Source organism: Phascolarctos cinereus, unplaced genomic scaffold (genome assembly GCF_003287225.1).
Source record: "Phascolarctos cinereus isolate Bilbo 61053 unplaced genomic scaffold, phaCin_HiC Scaffold_726;HRSCAF=1367, whole genome shotgun sequence".
In the NCBI taxonomy this organism is placed as follows: Eukaryota; Metazoa; Chordata; class Mammalia; order Diprotodontia; family Phascolarctidae; genus Phascolarctos; species Phascolarctos cinereus.
The window spans coordinates 34,984,183-35,002,646 of NW_027556098.1; the positions used below are offsets into that span (position 1 = coordinate 34,984,183).

The following is an 18,464-nucleotide window of genomic DNA, read 5'->3' on the forward strand; positions in this document are numbered from 1 at the left end:
ATATTGAAAACTAAAAATAAATAAATTTATATTAAAATTTGTGGAAAAAAGGGAAAAAAAGATACGGGAAAAAAAACAATTCAGTGAAGCAATGAACATATTGACTTTGTCTGACAGTATGTGCAATATTCCATACTTATGGTACCCCGTCTGCAATTAAAGGAGGTGAATTTTTTCAACTATTCTCTAGGGACAAGCTTGGTTAATTAAGACCTACTGAACATTCACTTTCATTTTATTGTTCAGAGATCAGAGATCCAGAGCTGGAAGGGATCTCAAAAGTTACCTAGGCCAACTGTCATTGTATAGGTAAAACTGAGGCTGAGTGAGATTAAGTGACCAAGGTCACATTGATGCTAAGAGTCAAAGGTAGGTTTGGAATTCGGGTTTTCTGACCCCAGAGTCAATGGGGTCTTTCCACACACAATACCAACGCCATCTTCCCAGTATCCATAGTTTATACTGCTAGTCACTGTGTGTATTGTTTTATTGGTTCTGCTTACTTCACTGTTCAGAATTTATGTCTTCCTATGTTTCTCTGTATCCTTCAAATTCATTGTTTTTTAACAGCCCAGTAGTATTTTATTGCAATCAGGTAATATAATTTCTTTAACTGTTTTTTAACAATCACGTATGTCCCCCTTCACTCCCAATTCTTTGATACCATAAAAAGTATTGCTACTAATATTTTGGTATATATGAGACCTTTCATTCTTGAACTCCTTGGGGTTCAGCAGTGAGGCCTCTGGGACAAAGGGCAAGAAAGCTTCAGTCAATTTCTGAGTATAACTTCTAAGAGCTTCCTATAATTGTTGGACCAATTTAAAACTTCACTAACAGTGACACTGTCTCACTGTGATTTTTACTGATTACAATGCTATCTTTCTGTAAGATTTCCAACACTAAATATTCCAATCTTGTTATCTTTGCCAATTTCCTGAAAGGGAGGTAAAACCTCAGAGTTGTTCTGACTGGCATTTTTATTATTACTGATGATTTGCAACATTCTTTCATATGGTTACTTTAATTCATTTCTTTTTGCTACTTATACACTAGGGAACGGCTCCTGATTTTGTATATTTGTGTTAATTTCTTAGATATGCTGACTATTAGACCCTTATCAGAGAGGTATCTTGCAAATATTTTTTCCCCTCAACCAACAGTTTCCTTTATTATTCTGATGGCACTGATTTTTGTTCATGCAAGTTTTCAATTCATATAACTGATGATATATTTTGCCCTTTGGATATCTACCATCCCTTGTTTAGTTAAGAATTCTCACCCTAACCACAATTATAGAAAGTACCTGGCTATGTTCTCTTTTGACTATTTCTATGGTGTCATTTTTTCTATTTGGGGTTACACAATCACCTTGAGCTTATCGTGGTATATAATGTGAGTGTGGTTCCAAATCTAATTTCTGCCAAAGTGCTTTCCAGTATTCCTACCAGTCCTTATTAAATAGGGATTTACTTTGTATTTATGGGTTTTCTTGAGCAGGTTATTTAATTGGATTGTTCTTATTTATCCAGCCTGTTCCACTGAGCAACTTTTAGTTAATCAGCACCAAAAAAAGTTCTGATAGATTACTGATTATTTAAAATTTGCAACATAAAACACAACTCCCTGTTCCTTTCTATCTTTTTCATTATTTCCCTAGAGATTGGAGACCCATACCTTCCAAATGAATTTTATTATTTGGTCTCTATAAAAGTATCCCTTGGTAGTTTAATGGATATAGCTTTAAATCACATTAATTTAGATAGTATCATAATTTTTATCATACTGGTATGACTCAAGCAATGACAATCAATGTCCATCCAATTATGGTTAAATGTTATTTCTTTAAAGAATACTTTGTAATTTTATAAGTACACATATGTATGCACACACATACATATCAATACTTATATACAAACATAGTGTGTAGAGTGACTCCCAGATATTTTGTGCATGTTGTAGTTATTTTGAATATTTCTCTATTATTTTTTCTTGTTTTTTTACTGTCATGAGACAATTTTTTGGATTTATCTTGTATTTCATTTTATTTATTTCTATTTTATTGAAGCTATTAATTGTTTCTCTCAGTTTCCTGATGATTCTCTGGGATTTTCTAAGTAAACCATCTGTTATCTATGAATAGGTAAATGTTTCTTTTTCCTTTATGCTCATGATTTTTAGTTTATTTCTTCTGATTTATTATTATGACTAGCCATTTTGAGAATTACACTAATAATGGTGGGGAGAGAGGCATTCTCACTTTACTTGTGTATTGACCGAGAAAGCATCTAATCTTTCCCCACAGTAAACGACACTAGCTTGTTGTTTCAAAATTTATACTTTTTTTCCCAAATGAAAAATGGCCTTAACATAACTATGGTTTTTGACTTTTAAATGTGCTTTTTTAAAAGCTTTTTCTAAATTGATTTATCATGTAAGTTTAATTGTTTTTAATATATTTATTGTATTTCTAATTTCGAACAGTTTAGTTTTTGTTATCATTTCTAGTCTTTTTTGATTTCCATATTATTTACCTTACTAATTGTCGAGATCTCCTTTTTCTCTTATTTTGAGTTCATTTGTTGTTAATACTTACTATATCAAAAAACTCTAGATTGAAAGAGGACAGACAAGCAATGTGCACAAGGGTACATAAAATTCAAATTGCTTCCATCTCTACCACAAGTCCTATGAGTTGCCTTAAGTATTCATTGGAATGAACAGCAGAAAACTTTTTTCTTCCCTTTTCATTAGCTTTTTATAGCTTTCTGCTTTATTTACAATAGGTCTATAAAGATTTTCTGAAACATACTAGAATTTCTATAGTCAACATGAGTGTTATACAAAATACTTATCATCTTGTTCCAAACACTTCTCAAACTTTTACTTAATTCTCCATCAACATACACAAATCAATCATATTACTAAATGGTAATATAAAATTGTCCCCGGGTCTCCTGCTTTCTGTCTCCTTTTCTTCTCTGCTAACGAGCTTACGAACCTCTAAAGAAAGGCTGGGGCTAAGCTGGATGCTAGAAGAAACCTAGGCAGAACAGATCAGAAAGCCAACTGAATTCACTTAAGTGAATGTATTTGGCTAAAGTGTTAAGCAAATTAAGGACTGCTTATAAAGTGACATGTAAGCCAGTAACAATAAATATTCAGGTGTGTGTTTGGTTTTTTCAGACTTTTAAAAAGCTTCATGAATCCTCTCTTCATTGTTTACTATCAGTAACACTGTTTTTAAATAATCATGATTTTTTTTTAAGAGACCTACCTGGCAACATTGTCACAAATTCCATGGCCCCCAAACTTGGCTGTTTCTATAGGAGCCCCCGCCTTCCGGACCATAATTTTCAGAGTTAGTCGTTTACCCTTCATGCCAGCAGCTTCGAGTCTTCGCTGAATCTCTTCTGAAAGACTCAGAAGAAAAGCTTCTGCTTCCTTTGGCTAAGGGAAAAGAAACCAAAATTCTTACCTGAAATACCAAATTTCTACTGGCTGACATTAAATTTTTTGTTGCTTAAAATAATAAAGATATCTATCGTACTTAAAATTGTGTGTGTGTGTACACACCCCTTCACAACTGACTAAAAAGGAAAATTATTACTCATAAGGGAAGTTTTTTCTTCTTTTTGGGGTTTGCTTATTCATGACAATCTACTTTCAACTACCTAAAATTATTACTTGACAATTCTCATCATTATGTAAAATGTGAAGTTCTAGATTGACAAATTTACTCTTTTACCTATTTCACATTCCTGTGTGTTGCTGAAACATCTTTCCTCATTTTGAGGAAAATGTCCACATGAATTCACCTATTGCTAATGCTTTGCAAGAGTCTAGAAGATAAGGCTTTCTCTCTTCCATCATGACAAACAGAGTTCTGAGAGTGGGGTATGACATAAGCTTTTCAGGTCATCAAACTTCAGATGCACACAGAATTCATAGAACATGAAGCACTTTCATATTCAAATATACATTCCAAAGTCCAATTTTAAAAATTACTTATGCCACTCTTTTTCACTTGTTTTGGTTGTGTCTAATGCTTCATACTATTTGGGGTTTTCTTCACAAAGATACTGGAGTAGTTTGCCATTTTGTTCTTTAGGTCATTTAACAGATGAGGAAACTGAGGCAAACAGAGTCAAGTGACTGGCCCGGAGTCACACAGCTATGAAGTGTCTGAGGCTGGATTTGAACTTAAGAAGATGAGTCTTTCTGACTTGCAGCCCCCAGCATTCTATCCTAGCTGCCCTACTTATGCCACTACTTTCTCAATAGCAGAGGTAAGTAGGAGAGGTAATTAAAACTTTTATTTGTATGTGGACAGCATGGTGCTCAGAATCAGATCTTGGAATCAAAAGACTTGGATTTAATTCTAGGTCTGCTACTTAGTAACAGAAAAACTTTCAGCAAATCACTTAATGTTTTTGAGTTTCACTTTGTTTATCTGAAAAGGATGGACATTATCCTACTGCCTTCTTAGACTTGCTGTGACAGAAATGCTTTGCAAATATAAAGCTCTACACGTTATAGTTATTTACAATATATAGCCAATCTCTCCCTTGGTCCCTATGAAGGCAGAGACCATGTGTCATCTGGACTTACAGTCGTTAATAAACATTTGCTGAATTTAATATAAATGCAAGCCTTTAAAATTATCAACATAGCCAGGTCTTTTAACTATTTATATTTTAAAAAATCATACTTTTTTCATACTCAAAGCTTGGATTCTCAGAAGCACTATACACTGATTTTTCTGAGATGACAGTGGAGACTGAAGTGGAATAATTTCTATAAAGATCTTTAGTCGAAAGAAGGAAAACTAGCCACTTAAACAAAAACTTTGGACTGATGCCTCAAAATACTGGCAAAATCTTATATTTTAGTTATATACTATAACCCTGGTATATACTTGTAATTTAAGAAATTATGGGTTAGAAACTTCGTAAGAAATTGGACTATTGTTCTGGTTCTACAAGTCTGAATGATGGACTATTACTGTTTTTTTTGAATGAATTTTATTTTTACTTCCAATTATCTCCTCCCTGTTTCCTATCCCTTGAGAAAACAAGAAAAAAATTAAACCCATTACCAATATGTATTGTTATGCAAAATAAATTCCCACATAAGCCATGCCCAAAAAGAAAAAGAGGAGAAAATATGCTTCAATCTGCACTGGATTTGAAATTTCTTTATGTGGAGGTGGATAGCATGTTTCCTCACAAATCCTCTGGAATTGTGGCAGGCCACAGTGTTGATCAGAGTTCCAAAGTCTTTCCAAGTTGATTATGTGTATAAAATCGCTTTTACTGTATAATTGTTCTCCTGGTTTGGCTCCTTTCACTTTGCATCGGTTCCATACAAGTCTTCCCAGGACTCTAAAACTATTCGCTTCATTATGTCTTTCAGCACAATAGTATTCCATCACATTCCATCATAACTTGTTCAGCCATTCTACAATTGATGAGCATCCCTTTAGTTTCCAATTCTTTGCCCCCACAAAAAGAGCTTTTATAAATATTTTTGTATATAGGTATTTTTATTCTTTCTTTGATCTCTTTGGAGTATAGACCTAGTAGCTGTAGTGCTGGTTTACGTGGTATCCACAGTTTAATAAGCCTTCTGTGCATAGCTCTAAATTTCATTTCAGAATGATTGGACTAGTTCAGAGAACAGCAAGAGTACATCAGTGTACCTATTTTCTCACAGACCTTTCAGCATCTTTGCAAATTTGATAAGTGTGAAGTGGTACTCAGTGTTTTAATCTGTATTTCTCTAATTATTAGCGATCTAGAGCATTTTTTTTTCATATGGCTACTGAAAGTTTTGAATTCTTCCTCTGAAAAATGCCTATTTAATAATTCTTTCACCATTTGTCAACTGGAGGGTTCTTTTTTCTCGCAAATTTGACTCAGTTCCCTATGTATCTTTTTTTTAAGGCAATTGGGGTTAAGTGACTTGCCCAGGGTCACACAGCTAGTAAGTGTCAAGTGTTTGGTTTTGAGGCCGGATTTGAACTCAGGTCCTCCTGACTTCAGGGCCAGTGCTCTATCCACTGAGTCACCTCGCTGCCCCTCCCTGTATATCTTAGACATGAAACCTTTTATCAGAGAAACTTGCTGCAAAGATATTTTTTCCAGTTTCCTACTTTTCTTTTAATTTTAGCCATATTGGTTTTATACAAAATTTTAAAAATTTTATGTAATCAAATTATCCATTTTACCTCTTGTGAATCTCTCTCGTTTGATTATGAAATATTCCTTTATCCATAGATCTGAGAAGTAATTTCTTCTGTTCTACTAATTTGTTATATCAACATTTATGTCTAAATCATTCTGAGCTTATTTTAGCGCATGGTGTGAGACACAGGTCCTATACCTAGGTTTCTGCCAGGCAACTTTTCTAGTTTTCATATAATTTTTGTTGAACAGTGAGTTCTTGTCAAAATATCTCATATGGATAGGTTTATCAAGGAGCATCTACGTGGTATAGTGAATAGCGTGCCAGGCCTAGACTTTGGAAGACTCATCTTTGTGAGTTCAAATCCAGTCTTCAGACACTTACTAGCGGTGTGGCCCTTGGGCAAGTCACTTGCTCCTGTTTGCCTTAGTTCCTTATCTATCAGATGAGATGAAGAAGGAAACAGCAAAACACTCCTGTGTCTTTGCTAAGAAAACTTCAAATGAGGGTCACAAAAAGTTGGACACAAATGAAACAACTGAGCAGCAGCAGCAACAACAACAAAAGGTTACCGCTCTCATTTGCTTCTACACATTCCACGTCTTATCTGTCCTGATGATCAACCTTTCTATTTCTTACCAAAAACTAAATTCATTTGATGATAACATCCTTGTTACTACAATTTGAGAACTGATACTGTTAGGCAGGCACCTTTCCTTCTAAATTTTTTTTGCTGACTCCCTTGATATTTGTGACCTTTTTGTTTCTTCAGGTAAGTTTTGTTATTAATTTTTTAGCTCTATAATCCATTGTAAAGGGCAGCTAGGTGGCGCAGTGGATAGAGCGCCGGCCCTTAAGTCAGGAGGACCCCAGTTCAAATCTGGCCTCAGACCAAACACTTGACACTTACTAGCTGTGTGACTCTGGGCAAGTCACTTAACCCCAATTGCCTAAAAAAAAAAAAAACCCAAAAACCAATATAATCCATCGTAGCATCTGTAAAAAGTGATAATTTGTTTCCATTTCTCCTAGGCTTACTCTTTTTTTTTAACTGCTTTATTACTACAGCCAGTATTTCTTTAAATTATTATGCAGTAATAGCGATTATGGACACCCTTGCTTCACACTCCTGGATCTTACAGAAAAGGCTTATCCTAATTACAGATGATACTGGCTCTTGATTTGGATAGATACTATTTATTTTAAGTAAACCTCCATTTATTCCTGTGCTTTCTAGTATTTTTAACAGTACTGGGTGTTGATTTTTTTTTTTTTGCTGGGTGTTGATTTTGTCAAAAGTTTTTTGCATGTGTTGTTAATATGGTCAATTATATTTAGTTTTCCTAATATTGAATGAGCCCTGCATTCTTGTTATAAATCCAGTCTTGTCACAGTGTATAGTGCATGATCTTTGTGGTACATTGCTATAGTGTCTTTGCTAATTTTAATTTAAAGTTTTGCATCAATATTCATCATGGAAATTGGTCTATAGTTTTCTTTCTATTATCTTCCTGTTTAACTATCAAGCCCATACTTATGCCACAGAAGGAATGTGGTAGGATCCCTGCTTTAAATAGTTTTTGAAACAGTTTATATGGCATTGGAATTAATTGTTCTTTAAATGTTTGTTAAAATTCACTTGTAAATCTGCCTGGTGTTATATTTTTTTCTGTGGGACTTCACTTATGGCTTGTTAAGTATTCTATTTCTTGTTCTATTAATCTGGATAATTTAAATCTTTTTGACTATTCATCCATTTCATTTATATTATCTGTTTGGTGGAATATCCTTAGGCAACTGCACTTATTTCTTACTGGTTGTGAATTCACCCTTTTCACGTTTAATATTGTTACTTTAGTTTGCTTCTTTCTCAAAAATCAAAATAGCCAATGGCTTATCTGTTACATTGGTTTTTTGAAATCTGTCCTAGTTTTATTTATTAATTCAATGGCTTTATTTTGAATTTTATTTTGAATTTTGTTAATGTCTTTTGATTTTCAAGATTTCCATTTTGATGTTTATTGGGAAGTCTTAAATTTGTTTGCCTTTTGTTTTTTTCAGTGCTATATCCAACTCACTGATCTACTCTGTTATGGACGAAAGAGTTTAGAGATATAAAATTTCCCTTACGTACTTAGTTGGCTCCATCCAAAATTCTGCTATGTTGTCTCACTGTTGTCATTACCTTTAATAAAACTGATTTTCTATGACTTATTCTTTGACCCATTCCTCAGAATTTATTTAGTTCCAATTAGTTTTTAATCCATGCTTCAAAGATCATTTATTAAATGTTATTTTTATTACAACTGTGATCAGAAAAGGACGCACTTAATATTTCTGCATGTTTGTGAACTTTTTCAAATTTTGTCAATTCCCCTTCAACACTCCGCAGAAGTTTATCATATCTAATTTTTCTAAAATTCTATTCATCTCCTTAACTTCTTTCTTGTTTGTTTTTTGGTTAGATTTATCTAGGTCGGAGAGAGTGTGATTCCCCCACTATTATAGCTTACTATTTGCTCTTGTAACTCATTTTTCATATCCTTGAAGAATTTAGATGCTACACTATTTGGTGCATAAATATTCGCTACTGATACTAGTTCATTGTCTATAGCAGCATATAGCAGTCTTTTTTGTTTATCTTCTGTAATTAGGTTTATTTTAAATTTTGCTTCATTTGAGGTCAAGATTGCTATCTCATTTTTTTTTAAATTTCAGTTGAATACATTCTGCTCCAGCTTCTTATTTTCAGTCTGTGTATTTTTCTGTTTGAAGTATGCTTCTTGTAAAGCACATTTTATTAGATTCCCGTTTCTAATTTACTCTGCTATCTTCCCTATTTTGTGGTTAAATTCATCCCATTCATATTTATGGTTATTAACAGTTTTTCCCTCCATCCTATTCACTTATACTTTTCCTTCTAATTTTTTTTTGCCTTGTCTCTCTTTCGCAGTATTTTGCTTCTGACTTCTGCCACCCTTCATCTATCTTCTCTCTTATTCACCAACCATGTTCCTTCCCCTCCCCAGCTCTTTTTCTTTCTACTTCCCTAGTGATAAGATGAATTTCTGTACTCAACTGCCTCTGTATATGTATTCTTCCCGCCTTTAATCAGTTCAGATAAAGAGTGAAGTTCAAGTGTTGTCTGCTCCCTCCCACTGCCCCCTCTGTTGCATAAACTCTTCTTTGTGCTCTCCATTTATATGAGATGATTTCCCCCATTTTTCTTCTCTTTTCCCTTTTCCTAGTGCATTTCCATTCCTCTTTTGAGGTCATCAAAATGTAACAGAATCACACCTAAATCGTCCTTCACCCTGTTGACGATAAAGTTCTGAGATGCTACAAACTATTATTTCTTGATGTAAGAATAGAAACAGTAATCTTGTTTATGCCTTTAAGACTTATCACCCATATTTACCTCCTTATGTTTCTCTTGAATGTCAACTTTTCTATTCAATTCTAGTCTTTTCATCAGGAATGCATGAAAGTCTTCTATTTTATTAAAAATCCTTTCTTACACTGTAGGATTACACTCAAGTTGAGTAGGTTATCTTTGGTTGTAAGCCTAATTCCTTTGCCTTCTGGAATACCATAGTCCAAGCTCTCTTTTCCATTACCATCATGGCTGCTGAAGATTGTGTGATTCTGACCATGGCTACTTTGTACTTGAATTCTTTCTGGCTGCCTGCAGTATTTTCTCCTTGACCTGGGAACTCTGGACTTTGGTTGTAATATTTCTGGTAGTTTTCATTTGGTAGTTTTTCAGGAGGTAACTGGTGGATGCTTTCAATTTCTAGCTTGCCCTCTGGGTTCTAAGATACCTGGTCATTTTCTTTTACTTCAGATTTCAAAAAATTTTCAGATTTCTTGAAATAGTTTCTGTTCATGACTTCCAGGTAGTCTAATGATTTTAAAATTCTGTCCCCTCCATTTCTTTTATAGGCCAGTTGTTTTTCCTATGAGACATTTCCATTTTTTTCCTGTTTTTTTCAGAATTTTGACATTGTTTTATTGTTTCTTGATTTCCCATAGAGTCATTACCTTCCATTTGACCAATTCTAATTTTCAAGGATTTTTTTTTAGTAATGTTTTATATTTCTTCTATCAAGCTGTTCTCTTTTTTATCTTTCATTTAATGCTACTGTTTGGTTTTTAAAGTCACTTCTATAAATCATTTTTAATTATTTCAGGAATTTTTGTTGGGCTTATGTCCAATGCTCATTTTCCTTGGAGGCCTTTTGTTATCTTGTTGTTTTCTAGTCAATGTCTTCTATATTTGTATCTGGAACTTCATGGCAATAGTGGCTCTTTATGGTCCTTTTTTTTTTTTTAAAGGATTCATCCAGACTACTTCTTGACTTTGGAATTTATGTTAGTGTTGTGCTCTGCTTACTTCTTGGGCAGCAGATGGGGGAATGTATGGAACTTCTGTCCTTTCTTCTGTTGCTTTCACAATTCAGTCTGGGTTTTCAAGTGCAAGTTTTCAGTGCTCCCAAACTAGAATGATACAGGAAAGGTCTGTTCACTGCCCTTCTGGTCTGAGCTCTGCAGGTTCCTGTTCCAGGTTTGGGAGTGTTGGTTTATGTGTGATTGAGTTTCAGTAAACTGAAGTTGGACTCAGTTACTATTAGCCAACTAGGAGACTCTGCAGGTTTGGAGTATCTAAACTGCTGGCCCCCTTTTGGTGGTTTAGCTAAAGGCCAGAATTGAGTCCCTGCTGCTCTGTTCCTATAATTAGAGCCACACTGTTATGTTTCTCAAACTTATTTCTTACTTAGGACACAGTTGGGGTGAGCCCATGGCTCCTTAATGACTGCTCCTCTCCACCCTGAATCTGTAACTTGGAAGTAGACAATGGGAGACAGAACTGCCAGCTAGAACCCTGCACCAGCATTAGTTCAGGGATACCCTGGAGAATCTCCTCCAATGGATCCTACCCCTGGTGTTTGGTCTTGACCCTCATATTCTTTTCCTGGGGGCTGGAATGCCTCAGTTCTGGCCAGACCCTTGCCCCTAGTATCTGCAGAACTCTCTGTCTCCCTAAGCTCTCCAAGTGCTGGAAAAATGACTATGACTTTTTCTTGGTTTTTCCCATTCAGAATTCAGTCTACTGTTTTCTTTATTGTTGTGGAGAAGGTATGCTGACTGGGTTAAGCAAAAATGCTTCCTCTCACTCTCCTATCTTGACTCTGCCTCCAACGATGAATAACAGCCTCCAAATTGGCCTCATCTCCTCCACTCTCCAATACAACTTCAATATAGGTGCTAAAGCAACTTTCCAAAACCAAAAGCCTAATTACTTCTTACCACCCATTCAGCTATGTTCCATGGCTCTCTTTCACCTCCAAGATCAAATAACAGCTCTTCTGTTTGGTGTTTAAGGTTCCTCACAACTCCACCCTTTTTAAACTTCCAAGTCTTCTTATAGTCTCATCCTATTGAGATACTTGCTGTTCCTCATGTGGGACATTCCATCTCCCATCTCCACTGTTTTTAGCTGGCTATCCTTGTGTGTGTGTGTGTGTGTGTGTGCGCGCGCGCGCACGCATGCACACCTTTATGTACATATTTATCTTCTTAGAAATGTAAGCTCCTGAGGGCAAGAACTATTTCACTTTGTCTCTCCAGAATTTAGCACAGTACCTAACACAAAGTAGACGCTTAATAAATGTTTATTTGTTGTTTGAGCCTAAAGAAAGGTGAAAGCCTTGATGGCTGGCTGTGAGTCATGAAACAGCAGCATCTAACTTACTATGTGCGTGACTGCAGGCAAGTTACTTAACTTCCACAAAGCTCAATTTCCCTACCTGTCAAATGAAGGAACTTTGCTTAATGACTTACTATTCAAAAATCGAGTCCCAGAGAAAGACAGGAAGATTTTAGACTTTCTTGTATGAAGGAAAATTGAGCTACAGCACTGGGCAAAGCAGTATAGATGCTAGGCATTCAAAGGCACAGTCCCTACTCTTAAGAGGCTACCAGTTTATCTAGTAATATAGGGTATAAATATAAAAGATACATATAACACTATAAATCAATGGCCTTGTCAAATGAATGGTACCTGGGTAAACCTTATTCCATAGTTGATCTCAGCTGAGACAGATTTTCTTTCTTTTTCTGTTCGAACTGGTCTATCATCCAAACCCCGGCAGAACCTATAAAGCATCTGCCCTGTCTCTGGGCCAAATTCTTTCTGTAGTTTTGACATGGTTATATATTGCAAGTCCCCACAAGTTTTAATTCCCAAAGATGCTAATTTGGATTCCATTGTTCGACCAACACCTAGGAGAAGAAGTATAAATACAATTTTAATAAGACAGTGAAATGAAATTATTTAAAGAAAATCACTATAAATAAGCACAACTGGTATTTTTAGAATCTCATTTACCCAAATGCAATTTTTATAAATATAAAATGTGACAGAAAATCCTTGTAAACAAATATTTTAAGTGGAGAGCTAAAGTAGAGAAGTATTAAATTATACGTCTAACTTATCTTTTGGATTAAAAAAGATTTTGGTGATCTGGGTTAAAATACTTGTTTTTAAGGACTATAAAATCTTAAAATATTAGTCTGTAAATCTGCTGAACAAGATGATACATCCAAATGGGTAGTTAGAAACCTTCCAAATATGTGCTATTAATTACCCGAAAAAAGGTATTTAAAAAATCTCCCCTAGCTAGGTAGTAATTTTTCTCTCTCCCAATTTAAATAACATAATACATGACTTTAACAATTCGAAAGTAAGGATTTTATGCTGATTCACAAAATAAGACCAACAAGTTGAAGACCAAGATTCTCCACATTTTCTGGTAGTATGACAAAGGAATCTTTCCTTATAGCAAATTCACAGATACTTTACTAGATACATTTAAGTTGGGACCAAATATCACAAGAGATTTAGGAACAATTATCTTTACACTATAAATGTACCAAGAACTTACCAGAGAGCCTGCGCAGAATTTAAAGCGCCACAGAATCTGCTCCCAACCTGTCTTGACAGTCTCACTGGACGCAACTTCCCTTTTCACACTTTGTGATCTTGCCAAATTGGCCTTCTCTCTTTTCCTCAAATATAACAGAACATCTCCTATCTCTATACCTTTGCACTGGCTGTCTGGAATGGGTTCCCTTATTACCTCTGCTTTACGCTTTCTTTTGTTCCTTAAAGACGTGCCATAAGCACTATCACCAGCACTAAGCCTTTCCTGATTCCCAACTGCTAGTGTCCTTCCTTCCAAACTGCCTTATATTTCTGTGTATATGTGTGTATATTTATTCCCTTTATATCCTATATATATTTATACGTGTGCTCATTACTTCACTATTAGAATGTAAGCTTCTTCCAAGTAGGGACAGCCTCTTTCTTTGAATGCACAGCCTCAGCGTGGCACGCAGCGATGCTTACAAAGATTTCTTAAGCTGTATAATATGCTCCAGTGAAAAATACTGATTCTATTTTGCTCTTCACTTTGTTTCCCATCTCTAGTGCCTGGATTCTACACAGACTTATCTCTCTTCTTAGTACGCACTGCTAACTCATCCCCCACCCTTTCTTAACCATGCTGGTCCCTTTGGAGAGATACATCCTTGATGAGAGATGGCACAGGCATAAGTTTTATCAATCAAGTCTCATTAATAATTATGACATCAAATCTGCCTCTTTCACTTATGATTTACTTTGAAGCCTGACAGTTAAGCACATTTTGTGCATTTATATTTAGATATCTGAAGTCAGATATACCTTATTGCTGACTCCTTTTTTAGACACTGGGCATGAGTAGAGTCTACCCTCACCCCTTATTTTTTAAAGATCTTTTGTTTAGATTTGCAAGACTTCAGGCAAATACGACTTTATCAGTTGTTTGGTATCCATCCCCCGGTAAAAGGGCCCATTATTTTCCTATATTTTAAGCTGTGGTCAGAAAGCCAAAACTGCTTCCTTAGATACCATCTGAAGGTGATCAGTTCCCAAGTAAACGCTCACTCTCTCTTCCGAGACCCAGGCCTTCCAATTACAGTGGGGAGGAAAATAAAATCTGTCCTTCTAAAGTCTTCAGTTTCTTGCCTAGGTATTAATAACCCTTAGTAATGTTTCCCAGATTCCTTAAGATAGGACACAAGTCATTTCAGTTCAGCCATATTCTTTTTTTAAAAACACAAAAACAAGGTCACTACAACTGTGAGGTCATGAAAATACAGAAGACACAGTTTAGCTAGATTTCAGCAACACATAAAATATTTCATACTATTTTTAGGGAAAAGATGAAGAGCTGTGCATAAAATAACTAAATAAGATTTACACAGACACAAAAGAACAGGTACTAACGATTCAATGTCCACTTAGCATATCATTCTCCTTTTCAAATGAGATCTTAGATTTTAGCTCACAGCCTTGATATCATCATTTGACAGAAATTTCAGATGACAATATGTATTATTAAAACTCTAAAATACAATAATATACAAAAAAATCAAATGGTGTTTATTATAAAAATTCAAGATAATCTGTAAGGTATGTATGTTCAAAAGACTATAAGGTATATTCCAAAAACAACACAGCTCCCGACCTCAAAATTCAATGATTAAAATAGCATTTGCATTGGAAAAGGAAAAAAATGCAAAAAATACTTGAATATACCTGGCAGACTAGTAACTAGTTGTCCTCTGATAAAATCATCCACTTCCTCTGGCTTTAAGTGATATTGTCCATCTGGTTTGGCTTTCCTTGTTGCCATTCTGGCCAGCAGAATATTGGAACCTATAGAGTCAAAAAGCATGATTATCAGCTTTACAAAAATCCACTACAAATTTTCCTCTTTTCTCCCACAGTCCCCTACAGGCGACTAGAAAAGTGACTTAATAAATACCTGATTGTTAAGAACACTGAAAACTATCAGGAGTGTTGAATCCTAGATTTCATCAGCCAAGATCCAATTAGATTTTGATGCTATATTTCATACACAATTTTTTGATTATTATCATCATCACCATCATCATCACTAATTTATTTAGGTGGAGTAAGGGGAGGGGGAAAAGTTGGTCTCCCTATTTTGCCCAGTGCAACAGCCACTTATGGATAAGTTTTGACCCTGAGCCAATTTGCTCCTCCTCTGGCAGCCTACTGGACTCCTTCTTCCTGGGGGTTGACCATATTTGGTGCTAGACCTACTGCATCCATCTGATCAGCTTTAGTACCAATGTTGTTCAAAATCCCAACCTCAAAGGATCCACTAGTCTCAGCTTCATTAGCAGCAGGGATCACAGACATGTGCCCTCATACCCAACCAGTTTAATTATTATTACCAAATACTGACAGCTGAGCTTATCAGGAAAGACCTGGGTGAGAATCCCCCCTCTGACCATGGATAGACCATGCAATGTCTCATTTCCTTAAGTTTGTACAATGAGGATGTTTGCAATACCTATCTCAGGACTGTAGTGTGATAATGTCTATAAGAAGCATCTTGCAAATTGTAACGTGGCATACAGACATCAACAATCATTATTACTTAAAATTATACCAAGTTGTGAGCCACTGGAGAGGGGCAGCAAAACAAATTATTAGAAAATTTTACTCCATTCAGTATGTTTAGCATGTTCTAGCTGCATTATGTTGTTCTGGTAATAAATAATGTATAAGAAAGAAAAATTCCCATCACCTGGATTCAATGAAATTCAGGAATCCTGACTGCTAGTAGCAAATGTCAAAATAGGCAATTTTTTTGTTTAGAGAGTTGAAAGAATTTCTAGTAAGATATTTCAGGTTACACAAACTTATGTGGAATGTGATAAACCAAGAGACATATGGACTACACTATAGTTTGATTAGGTAGATTTGGAACCAGATGAATGACCAAAAGCAAACAGTGATTATTAATAGTTTGGTGTCAACTGTACTTAGCCCTGTGTTCTTTAACATGATTATCAATGACTTAGATAAAGTCATGATATAATTTTTATCAAATCTGAAAATGACAAAAAGCTAGGTAGAAAAGCCAACACATAAAATAAAAGAACATGGATTAAAAAAATTTTTTTGGACAGGCTGGAATATCTAGACAAATCTAATACAGATACATGTAAAGTTTTAATTTATTTGGGAAAGAAATAAATCCAACAACATTGCAAGTACAGACAGCCAAAAGCAATTTATTTGAAAAAGACAAGATGATATTAGTGGACTGAAGTAACAAGAAGGAATGTTCCCAAATATGCTATCTAAAAATAAGTTATATAACATACTAACCCATCCCAACAGAAGCAGCACATTTAGTCTGGTCTTTGATTTCAGTTCGGATTGCATTTGCAAATTCATCAGGAGTAAGTCTGGTCTCTGCAAGGATTTCAGTGATATCTACTAGTGCTTCATCACAACTGACAGCTTCAATGTTATGAGTATAGCTAGCAACACAAAGTAAAAAGGAGTAAGTCATCAGAAACAGCTCACCATTTGTCAGAAATAATATGTTGCAAATAAAGTCTTTTTTGGTTAATTCTTCCAATTTTTTTTTGTCTTAGAAGTTTAAAATACTAAGAAATGTTATCATTCTAAATATTTTTAACAGGAGAATCTAATTTGTAGAATCCTTGTATGCTATTATAATTGATTTTCAAAATAATTTTCTCTTAAATTTTGAAACAATTTCTTTAAATTCCAGTTTGTTAACAGTGATTTAAAAAAATCACTCCAAAGTTTTTGCATATGGAGCATAGACTTGAAGCCATATAAACGAATATGAACAGCCCAAGGGTTTTGAGTGAGTTAGGTATAACCAAACATAAATAAAAGAAATGTGAAAACACAGAATGCAATATTTAATTTAAAAAAATGATTTTTGCCTGTTCTCTACTAGGAATTGAAGTAAAAAGAAAAAGGAGAATAGGGGACAAATTACTGACCACTTCTCCTCCCTGATGACTCTAAGACAATATTCACAAATTCCTTTTTTCACTGCCTTTAGTCAGTATGCCTCTGAATAATGATGGTTTGAATCTTGAAAAGTCATACTGTATTTTAAAAATCTTTAATATTTCCTAATAAAAATACAGAAACAAATTTCCCAAAGAATTATCACGTAAATCTCATCTCAGGAGTAACTGAGATTCATTTCACATCAGAAGGTAGGATTCTAAAAGTAGTGGTCCAAAGTTAGACAGGCAAAGTTCTTCCTGTTGCTTTCAAATGTATTCATAGTCTACAAACCAGCAAAATCAGTAACTTTTCTGTTCCTCAAACATGACTCTTCATTTCTTGACCGTGTTCCTTTGCACTGGTGGGGTCCCCACGCCTAGAATGCATTTCTTCCAGAACTTAGCTTCCATCAAGACTCAACTCAAGAAAAACCTTCTATATTTCCCAATCCTCTTCCACTGCTAACATCCTCAATACATACTCATATTTATTCTGTGATTTCTGTCCCATTAAAATGTAAGCTCCTTAAGAAAAAAAATTTCATTGTTTTTATTAATATCTCAAGGACCTAGCATAAAACCTGGCACATAATAGTTGCTTAATAACTGTCTGGTGAAGAAATGAATTCAGTGACATTTAAAAAGAATTACTAAAGTAGAGACTGGATGACTATTTGCTAGGGATATTGAAAAAGGATTTTAGCATTTGGTGGTCAAATACATTTGAATGACCTTTAAGTTTCATTTGAAAATCAAAGTACGAAAAATGAATTTCAAAATTCACTTAAATCAGTAGAAATTTACTAAACATAAATTCAAATTATTTCAAATTGCTGTCATCCATAGCTGATTCATTTATAGCTCAAAAATGTTATTACATTTTTACATTATATTTAAATTTATAATACATGTTACATTCTATTTACATTTATAATACACATAATTACATTCTATTTACACATATAATATATTGCATTTATATCTTTTTATTCCTTAACAAGTCAAACATTCAGAAAACTCTAGGTAGGATGGGATAGAAGAACTGCTTCTGATTTAAGCTAGGTCATAGTCAATATTAAAAGATGAAACACAAACATCTAAAAATAAAATTACACTTTACACATTACCTTGCTAATGTTTCATACATTGTCCGGGCAACTTCTTTGTATGCATGGAAATCATAAGGAACAGCTTGAAGATTTGGACATAGTTGTTTGGCTTGACCAAAAAACATTCCATTTTTTATGCCAACTTGTCTGAAGAAAAAAACGAAAGTACAAAAATCCATTATGTTAAATATTTCTTAATTCAAAATAAAAATCTCAAAAATGCCTTTGAAATTTTCCTTATGCCAGTAATTTAGA

At 34.6% G+C, this 18,464-nt stretch overlaps 1 protein-coding gene across 4 annotated transcripts in view; it reads right to left on the bottom strand.

Annotated features, from left to right (window-relative positions):
• The window catches only part of REV1 (REV1 DNA directed polymerase), a 129,003-nt gene that overhangs the window by 17,418 nt on the left and 93,121 nt on the right, over positions 1-18,464 (bottom strand). For all 4 annotated transcript variants that reach the window (XM_020992844.2, XM_020992843.2, XM_020992846.1 and 1 more), the window contains 5 exons: positions 18,228-18,356; positions 16,436-16,590; positions 14,828-14,947; positions 12,248-12,468; positions 3,278-3,450 (listed from right to left, as the gene is read on the bottom strand). In XM_020992844.2, coding sequence (XP_020848503.1) covers positions 3,278-3,450; positions 12,248-12,468; positions 14,828-14,947; positions 16,436-16,590; positions 18,228-18,356 — 798 coding nt within the window. The remainder of the gene's footprint in view (positions 1-3,277; positions 3,451-12,247; positions 12,469-14,827; positions 14,948-16,435; positions 16,591-18,227; positions 18,357-18,464) is intronic.